A 10366-nucleotide genomic window follows, 5' to 3' on the forward strand; every position below is an offset into this window, starting at 1 on the left:
TTTTACCAGGGTATTACATTAATTTTAGAACCCTAAAGTAAATGTTGTACATTCAGGAGAGAAATCAAAGAATAACTTGTAGATATACAAGGCTATATCTCCTTTAAGCAGGTCTGGTGAAGCAGTGGCTAAGTGCTTGGGTGCTAACTGAGAAGTGAGTGGTTCAAACTCACAAGCCTAACAGCAGAAGAAATAGGGCAGTTTGTTTCCTTAAAGATTACAGCCTTGGAAAACCTGTGCCAGCCATTCTACTATGTCCTTTAGGGTCACTATGAATAGGACTCGACAGCAATATGCAATCTGCATACCCCCTTAAACATCCATGTATTTTTTGCAAAATTCAAACAATATTGTGGGCATTTACAAATGCTGTTTTCCTGAGCCAGGCTATCTCTTATGATTCTCAGTCTCAGTATTCTAATGATGGTGGTCTTATGTCTCCTATCTCTCCAGATCTTACCTTTATAATTTTTCTTTTAGCACTAAATTTACATTCATTGTTTTCTTAGTGCTATTAATAAACATGAACTTTTAGAATGGCAGAATGGTGAAATGCACATGTTTTCCGAAACTGCTATCCTGAAGAAAACTACTTAAGTTCTGTCATTCAAGAACAATTTCCTGGGTTCAAAATCCAGCTCATCATTGACTATACTGTGTAATCTCAAACAAGCTCCTTAACTTACATATACCTCAGTTTTCTTATGGAAATTATGGGGCTACTTGTTTTATAGTATATAGTGTTACTTGGAGATGTAAATTAACACATTTTGAGGTTTTAGCTCAATGTTTGAAATGGTAAATGTTATATAAGTATGTTATCATCATTAATATTGTTACTAATTTTTGTTATCTTTACTTCAGAATTTCTCTAGCAACAATCATGGCGTTAACTGAAGGAAATCAGAGTACTGGAGCCACATTCATCCTCTTGGGCTTCTCAGAATACCCAGACCTCCAGGTGCCCCTCTTCATGGTGGTCCTGGCCATCTACATGGTCACTGTGGTGGGGAACCTGGGCATGATTGTGATCATCAGGATCAACCCCAAACTCCACACCCCCATGTACTTTTTCCTCAGTCACTTGTCTTTTGTTGATTTCTGCTACTCCACTATAGTTACACCCAAACTATTAGAAAACTTGGTTGTGGGAGACAGAACCATCTCCTTCACAGGGTGCATCATGCAGTTCTTCTTGGTTTGTGTATTTGCGACTGCAGAAACATTCATGTTGGCAGTGATGGCCTATGACCGTTTTGTGGCAGTTTGTAACCCCCTGCTTTACACCATTGTCATGTCCCCAGAGCTCTGTGCATCATTAGTGGCCGGGCCCTATGCATGGGGTATAGTTGTTTCCCTGACACTCACTTATTTTCTTCTGGCATTATCCTTCTGTGGTTCTACTATCATAAATAACTTTGTCTGTGAGCACTCTGTCATTATTTCTGTCTCCTGCTCTGATCCCTATATCAGCCAGGTGCTTTGTTTTGTCATTGCCATATTCAATGAGGTGAGCAGCCTGGTGATCATCCTCACTACTTATATTTTCATTTTCATTACTGTCATAAAAATGCCTTCTGATGGGGGGTGCCGAAAAGCCTTCTCCACCTGTGCCTCCCACTTGACTGCCATCACCATTTTCCATGGGACTGTCCTTTTCCTCTATTGTGTACCCAATTCCAAAACCTCATGGCTCATCGTCAAAGTAGGATCTGTGTTTTACACAGTGGTCATCCCCATGCTGAACCCCCTGATCTACAGTCTCAGGAACAAAGATGTGAAGGAGACTGTCAGAAAGTTAATGAGCTACACAATACAATCTTGAAGATTGATTTATTTCTGGAGAGAATTTGCTCTATGACGTTGAATATTGTTCAGTGTCCCTAGAAGAGATGCTAATTCAAATTATCTAGTCAATATATACCCATTTTTTTTTAATATTATTATTATTATTAATCTAAATTTTACATCTATTGCAATATACCAGTTATCTGATAATTTGATTTCTAGTCACTTGAATCTTTAGTAAAATAGTCTTGAATCGTATGTGAAGTGAATCAAGTGTAGTGGATTGAATAATGTCTCCTCCCAAAATACTCATATTCACCTAGAACTTCAGAATATGACCTTTTTGGAAATAGGGTCTTTGAAGACATAGTTAAAGATTAAAATACAATCACACCTCCTTAAAATAAAAACTTATTGCCATGGAATCAATTCCCACTCATACCAACCCTATAGGACAGAGTAGAACTGCACCACAGGAATTCCAAGGCTGTAATCTTTATGGAAGCAGACTGCTACATCTTTGTCCTGTAGAGCAGCTGGTGCATTCAAACTGCCAACCTTTGGGCCATGTTCTTAACTGCAGCACCACCAGGAATCCTTCATACTCTCTTAGGCTGGGCCATAAATCCAGTGAGAATCTCATTATGAGAAGTAAGCAAGGACACAGTCACATAGGGAAGAAGGCCATGTGGAGATGGGGGCAGAACTTGGAGTTATGCTGCTACAAGCCCAGGAACACAAGGAACCATCGGAAGCTGGAAGAGTCAAGGAAGAATTTTCTCCTAATGCCTTCAAAGAGAGCATGTCCCTGCCAGTACCATGAATTCAAACATTTGGCTTCCAGAACTGCAAACAAATTAATTTCTGTTGTTTTAAGCTACGAAGCTTGTGGTGATTTCTTTTGGCAGTCCTATGAAACTAATACAATAAGTAAACATCAAACTGTAAAACTCAAATTCCTTGATTCACATACTGACATCGTAAATGATTAAAACAAAAAAACATTCTTCAATCCGACTTAAGCAATATGGGTGTCATAGTTACAGAGAAATTCTGAAAAATTATAACTGACTAGGGGTATGCATATAGAAGAATTAGCGATAAGAGTCTGGAGGCACTATCCTTAACAACCCAGTTCTTTATTCCTTTTACCCCAAGGCCGCACACATGTTTGTTATTGTACAGGAAGTGATGGTAAATATGATATCACTGAGTGTGAAGACAAAATGTTGATTTTTATGTGACGGTCCTGATGGGTAACCAAGGGAACAAAAATTAAAAATCATAATTATGAATCTCATAGTCTGATGTGTCAAACTCTCTCCTTCCTAACACCAATAGCCTCTTAGTAACATCATTTTAGAAAGAATACCAGCTGCTAAAGACATAGAACCTTAAATGTTGATATCAACCTTCTGATATCATACATATCAGAGCAAAGGAACACACTGAAAGAGGAAGAAAATGGACAAGTAGAGGCAAATGTAAAATAATCAGCATGATAAGATATTAAAACATGTGTTGACTTAATGGATGAGTGAGTTAAAACTATTAAAAAAAAAAAATACCAAAAAAAAAAAAAACCCTGTTGCCAGTCAAGTCAATTCTGACTCATAGCGACCCTATAGGATGGGGTATAACTGCTCCACAGGGCTTCCAAGGAACACCTGATGGACTCGAACTGCTGACCTTTTGGTTAGCAGCCAAATTATTAACCACTATGCCACCAAGATTGTTAAAGGAAAAAAAAGCACCAGATCTTACCATCTTACCAATGTGATTTTAGCACTTAGCAGTGGTTTTTACGCCTCAATGTTTATACGTGTCACCCAAGCTCCTTCTTAAATGTGTGTATGATTGTGTCCCATTCCTAGGAATTCTGATTTGGTCCTAGGAAAGTTCATAACCTAGAATTCTATGCAATTGTATTATAGATGTGGCAAGGATCTCTGATGTGAGAAATCCTGCCTTAGCTTAGTTTTATTAATTCCATAGGACATTTAGTAATGTGCAAATAAAGCCTGGTAGGCAACTTCATGCTGCAACTTTTCTATGCGATTACAAGGAAATTTCAGTCATTAGCAATGGTACAAAGAACCTGACACTTGCCTTCATTAATTGTCTTGAGACACAGATGCTAGTGATTCCCCAGAGTTGGAGTCCCAAGGGCTGTAGAGGTAGACATAATAGCTGCAGTGCTCCCGAAACACTCGGGTTACAGAGAAACAGGACAGTGGTGGACTGTTTCTCCGCAGCAGGTGAGTTACCTCAGGTTTTTTAATGAACCGGTGAAAATATTATTTTCCTGATGTGATAACTGTGGTCTTCTCTGATTTTTCTTTCAATATTAAGTCACTGTAACTGCTAAGTCTGAGCCCCATCATATTAAAGAGAGAAGTTAACATGGAAATATTTATCTTTATTATCCATTGACAGCAATTTCACAAAGAATAGAATAAACTTTCTGCTTAAAAATGGATATTTATCCTTATCCTCTTTATATGCACCTTAAATTGGTATATAAACTTTCCTAAGAATTGAGTCAACAAGTTATAATTTATATGCAAACATAACTTTCTAGTTAGTCCTGTTATAACTCTAATTTGATAAATCTTGGAACCGCTAAAATATATACATACGTGCATGTATACATGATACATGTGTGCATGTACGCATGTATGTGTGCATATACATACACATATATATATATATTTATCAGCTGCTGTTGAGTCAATTACAACTCATAGCAACCCTATAGGACAGAGTAGAACTGTCCTATATGATTTCTGAGGCTGTAAATCTTTATGGAAGCTGACAAGTATATCTTCATCCCATGGAGAAGCTGGAGTTTTGAATCGCTGACCATTAAGTTAGCACCCGAACACTTTAACCACGACTCTACTCAAACCAAAACTGAACCTATTCCCATCCAGTTGATTTGGACTCATAGCAACCCTATAGGACAAAGTAGAACTGTCCCATAGAATTTCCAAGAAGCAACTGATGGATTCAAACAGCCCATCTTTCTGGTTAGCAGCCAAACTCTTAACTACCGTGCCACCTCTACTCTACCAGGGCTCCTCATATATGTGTGTGTGTGTATATATGTAAGTATGTATGTATGTATATATAATGCCTGTGTTGTAACAGAAGATAAGCCTTACATCAAGCTAAGGCATAAACCCTAATAAAGTGGGCACTCCACTCATGTCAAAAGGAAGTCATTATCCCCCTTAGCCCCAACCACTGGGCAATCAAGATATTCGAAAGGAGTAGTAGCCTTCATGGAATAAAAAGTGCTAATGAAATTGCACTGCTTTTTTCCTAGGTTCTTTAGTATTTCATTTTCTCCTTAAAATACAAGCATATTCCTTTAAATATTTTAATTGATTTGAGAATACAGGCAAAATATAGCAGCAGTATATTTTATTCTTTGAGACAAACATTTTACATTTTTTTCACAGAACCTAGCTAGCTTATGTACTGTATGTATGTCCTATATGTATGTATGTATTTGCTTAGTGTCAGTTATGGGCCTTTGATGGTACTTGTGCATGCAAGGAAAAAGCTAATGTACATGTGAATATAACTCCAACACACTCAGTATCACAAGTGTTTCTGCGGAAACCCTCATTCTAATATTTCAAAGGGCAATGGAAATTCGTAAATGTTTTAGACATCAGCTTGGTTTGGCATACACATAGCAGCTATTTGCATAAGGCATGTTCCTTATGGAGAGAACTAGTTCCAATAACTCTTTATTCTCACTTTCTTTTCTCTACCATAACAAAACATATTTGTCATTCACCCCCATAAACCTTCCCCTTTGACAGGAACAACACTCTCCTCCCACCCCTTTCCCTTCAAAGGAAGTACAGTGATGGCTGAAAGAAACCTGAGTGTGGAGACAACCTTTGCCCTCTTGGGATTCACAGATTACCCAGAGCTTCAGATTCCTCTCTTCCTTGTGTTTCTGATCATGTACAGTGTGACCGTGGTAGGGAATCTTGGGATGATAGTGATCACCAAGCTTAACCCCAAATTTCACACCCCCATGTACTTTTTCCTTAGTCACCTTTCTTTTGTTGATTTTTGTTACTCCTCTATCGTTACTCCAAAGCTGCTTGAAAACTTGGTCATGGCAGATAAAAGCATCTTCTGCTTTAGCTGTATGCTCCAGTTCTCCCTGTCCTGCACTGCAGTGGTGACTGAGTCCTTTCTGCTGACAGTGATGGCCTATGACCGCTTTGTGGCCATCTGCAATCCTCTGCTCTATACAGTGGTCATGTCACAAAGACTCTGTACCCTGCTGGTGGCTGGCTCATATCTGTGGGGAATGTTTGTCTCCTTGGTACTCCTTTGCTATGCTCTCCTTCTAGACTTCTCTGGACACAATGTAATCAACCACTTTTTCTGTGAGTATACTGCTCTCATAGCTGTCTCTAGGTCTGATATACGCATTCCTCACCTTCTGCTTTTTGGGTTTGCCACCTTCAATGAGGTGAGTACACTACTAATCATTCTCACTTCATACGTTTTTATTTTTGTGACTGTACTAAAAATCCGATCTGCCAGTGGACGTCGCAAAGCCTTCTCCACCTGTGCCTCCCACCTGACTGCCATCACCATCTTTCACGGGACCATCCTTTCCCTCTACTGTGTGCCTAACTCCAAACACTCTCGGCAGACAGTGAAAGTGGCCTCTGTATTCTACACAGTGGTCAACCCCATGCTGAACCCCCTCATCTACAGCCTGAGGAACAAAGATGTGAAAGATGCCTTATGGAAGTTAATAGGTGCAAAAGCCCTATTTCACTGAACCAAACTCAAAACACGGTTGGAGTCCCAATGAGCAACTGGACCAGACCCTACAATGCTTCTAAAATCTGTAGGATGTATTTGTACGAGATGTTTATGAATGTTTGTCATGTTAATATATTGTGAATTGAGAAGTTCAAATCCCTTGAATATGCCAAAGAAGTTTAATTCTGGAGTGAATTCCACAGGATTTTGATCCATGGAGTATCTATCTGCTTCTTCAAATTTTCTGAAAACTAACCAAATACTGCAAATCACAATAAAGACAAATAGCAATAATAATAATAATATGATACTATTACTAATAATAACATATTTCTTTGATGCTTTTTATGTGACAGACACTGAGTTAAGTTTTGACAAGCTTTATCACATTTAAGACCCAAGTAATTACATAACAGAGCATACTATCAATATCCTGTTTCATATATGAGGAAACAAAAACTCTCAGAGGTTAAATTGCTCAATACTATATACCCCAATGGTTAAGCACTCAGCCCTAACCCAAAGGTCAGGGGTTCAAACCCACCAGTGGCTCTGTGGGAGAAGAGATATGGTAATCTACTCCTGTAAAGATTAGAGCCTAGTGTTTCAGGAAAAGACAACTTTCAGGGCAGTCAGTGAGACAGAGGCATAATATGCTGGCTATGCTATCGAGTTTTAATCTGGATTTCTAGACTAACAGCTGTGTTTTTGAGGAAAAACATGTTTTTCCTTGATGGTCAAAACAAGGATATGAAACCGTATGCTGCGAGGGGTTTTAACCAAGTGACTCTCTGCACCCCTCAGAACACGTGTACTCAGGAAGAGTGCTGTCTGGGTGCTGTTACCAAGATACTTTTGCAAGACAGACAAAGAAAATACATGTAAGCATCCTGTGAAACTATTTGTAGTCACTAACTATATTATTAATAATCAATAACCAACCAGAGTGCGGTTATTACAATATTTATTGACTTTCCTGTAATTGCCCTCCCTATGGTTTAGTTCCTCTTTTTAGCCCATAAGAATACATGTATAAAGAACCTGCTCCAGGACCACCTGGTTCCATTTTCAATAAGCTATGGAATTCCCTAACTGCAATTGTTTTAAACCCTTAAACCTCTCTGTTTTAACTTGAAGCAGCATTCAAGTTCTTTTCCACAATGCTAGGAAGACTTATGGAGCAGTTATAATCTATCCTATAAAAAAAAAAATCCTATAGGGTCCCTAATAATCAAAATTGACTTGACACAACAACATCAACAGTAAGAGACAGTGAAATCTCAAAGAAGAATTTATTCTGAAAGACCATTTACTTAATGCAACATAACCTCAAGATGTTCTGGAGAGTACATACAAACATTTTTACTTCTATGTGTTGTATTTTATGATTTCATAAATCCCTTTCATGATCTGTGGAATACATGGTTGAGCACCTACTTTTTAAGCCTATGGAGTTCTTTGGTAAAGTGGTCTAACAGCTTTAGTGCATTTAGCCTCAAGATGAGTGCCTTTTGAAATATGTGAAACTCAAGAAACCAGAGTTGGAGCCTCATTATTATGTAGATTGAGCATTGTATTAGGTGATGCATCCTGAATGTATGAATTTTCTAAACTTGTTACCATCTTTCCTTTATTTCTGTGAAATAAGCCTCTTTACTATATTTCCTGGTTACTGTGTTCTCCTGAGAATGTACTTATCCCAAGAATAAGCTATTCTTAGTTTTCATTAATGACCGAAGACCAGACAAGTTGTGGAGTGATGTCAAAAACATCATATAGGAAGAAAGCAAAAGGTCATTAAAAAGGCAGAAAAGAAAGAAAAGACCAAAATGGATGTCGGAAGAGACTCTGAAACTTACTCTTGAACATCAAGTAGTTAAGTAAGCTGAGGAAGTGATGAAATAAAAGGGCTAAACAGAAGATTTCAAAGGATGGTTCAAGAAGGCAAATTAAAGTAGTATAATAAAACTTGCAAATACCTAGAGACAGAAAACCAAACGGGAAGAACAAGCTCAGCATTTTTCAAGCTGAAAGAATTGAGGAAAAAAATTCAAGCCTCGTGTTGTAATATTGAAGGATTCTGCAGGGAAAATATTAAATGACATAGGAAGCATCAAAAAAGATGGAAGGAATATACACAGTCACTGTACCAAAAAGAATTGGTCAACATTCAACTACTTCAGGAGACAGAATATGATGAAGAATTCATGGTACTGAAGGAAGAGGTTCAAGCTGCAATGAAGGCATTGGCGAACAACAAGGCTCCAGGAAATTGACAAAATACCCATTGAAATATTTCAACAAACAGATACAGTACCAGAAGGACTCACTCGTCTAAGTCAAGAAATTTGGGAGACAGTTACCTGACCAACGAACTGGGAAAGATTCATATTTATGCCTATTCCAAAAAAAGCGGATCCAAGTGAATGCAGAAATTATGGAACAATATCATTAATATCACATACAAGTAAAATTTTGCTGATGATCATTCAAAAATGGTTGTAGCAGTGCATTGACAGGGAACTGCCAGAAATCAAGCCACTTTCAGAAGAGTATACAGAATGAATTATATCACTGCTGATGTCAGAAGGGTCCTGACTGAAAGCAGAGAATGCTAGAAAGATGTTTTCTTGTTTTATTGACTATGCAAAGGCATGCAACTGTGTAGATCATAACGAATTATGGATAAAACTGTGAAGAATGGGAATTCCAGAACACTTAATTATGCTCATGAGTAACCTGTGCATAGATCAAGAGGTAGTCATTCAGACAGAACAAGGGAATACCTCATGGTTTAAAGTCAAGAAAGGTGCATGTCAGCATTGTATCCTTTCACCTGCAACCGGTCAAGTAAATGTAACTGGTATTTAGAACTACCTTCTTCCACTCCGCTTTCAATATTCCCTTTACCCTCAGCAAGCACCTCAGCTGGTAGTGGTTCTTTGCCTAGTGGGGTGATACAAATCTTCATTCCAAAAGGGTCTGGACCATTCATAGTCATGTCAGAATTGGGTTGCCATAGTTTTCCATTGGCTTTAATCATGGGGCATGGTAGTACTAAGAGATGCCCTTACAGATCTCCTGCATTCTAGACATACTCTTCTTTACCTCCATTATGTAATAACAATGCAATTTCCTCTCCTTAATCAGGATCAGTCACACCAGACAATACGGCGACTCCCTTTTTTGCCTATTGATCCACAAGCATAAGGAGAACTAATATGGCCAGCTGGCATTCTTAACTTCCAGTTCAATGGGATCAGTGATGTGTCTCCAGGTGGGAGCATTCCTGTCCTGGGGACAGGAAGCAAAAATTTTGTGAGTGGGTCACTAGAGGTAATAGTGAGTGGTGCCACTCCTATTTCCACCCCTGATTCCTGGAACCATGAATCCTGGCTACGGAAGAAACAACACCACATATTGGATGCTGGTTAGAGCATATACAACCTCCTGGGGAATATGGCCTCAACCCTGCAAGGTATGGCCACCTAGCTGGTGTCATAATTGTGTCTTTAGAAGGCCATTCCATTATTCTATCAAGCCAGTTGCCTCAGTTTGATGGGGGACATGGTAAGACCAGTGAATTCCATGAGAGCAGGCCCATTGTTGCACTTCATGTGCTGTGGAGTGAGTCTCTTGATCTGAGGTGATACCATGTGAAATACCAACACAGTAGATAAGATATTCTGTAAGTCCATGGGTGGTATTTTTGGCAGAAACACTGCATGCAGGGAAAGAAATCCATATCCAGAGTGTCTATTCCAGTAAGAACAAA

The 10366-nt window shown here is 38.7% G+C and overlaps 2 protein-coding genes across 2 annotated transcripts; both read left to right on the forward strand.

Moving 5' to 3' along the window:
* The first annotated feature begins 883 nt into the window (after nt 1–883).
* Nucleotides 884–1825, forward strand: LOC135232045 (olfactory receptor 5D13-like). The gene has a single exon (XM_064289325.1). It carries the CDS (start codon nt 884–886, stop codon nt 1823–1825), a length of 942 nt encoding a protein of 313 aa, XP_064145395.1.
* A 3843-nt stretch (nt 1826–5668) lies between these two features.
* Nucleotides 5669–6607, forward strand: LOC135232046 (olfactory receptor 5D14-like). The gene has a single exon (XM_064289326.1). The coding sequence runs from the start codon at nt 5669–5671 to the stop codon at nt 6605–6607; it is 939 nt and encodes a 312-aa protein (XP_064145396.1).
* Nucleotides 6608–10366: the final 3759 nt, after the last annotated feature.

The sequence above is a fragment of the Loxodonta africana genome, chromosome 7, assembly GCF_030014295.1.
Source record: "Loxodonta africana isolate mLoxAfr1 chromosome 7, mLoxAfr1.hap2, whole genome shotgun sequence".
Classification (NCBI taxonomy): Eukaryota; Metazoa; Chordata; class Mammalia; order Proboscidea; family Elephantidae; genus Loxodonta; species Loxodonta africana.

Coding starts and splice junctions, on each gene's coding strand:
- LOC135232045 (XM_064289325.1), top strand. CDS start 884: ATGGCGTTAACTGAAGGAAATCAGAGTACTGGAGCCACATTCATCCTC.
- LOC135232046 (XM_064289326.1), top strand. CDS start 5,669: ATGGCTGAAAGAAACCTGAGTGTGGAGACAACCTTTGCCCTCTTGGGA.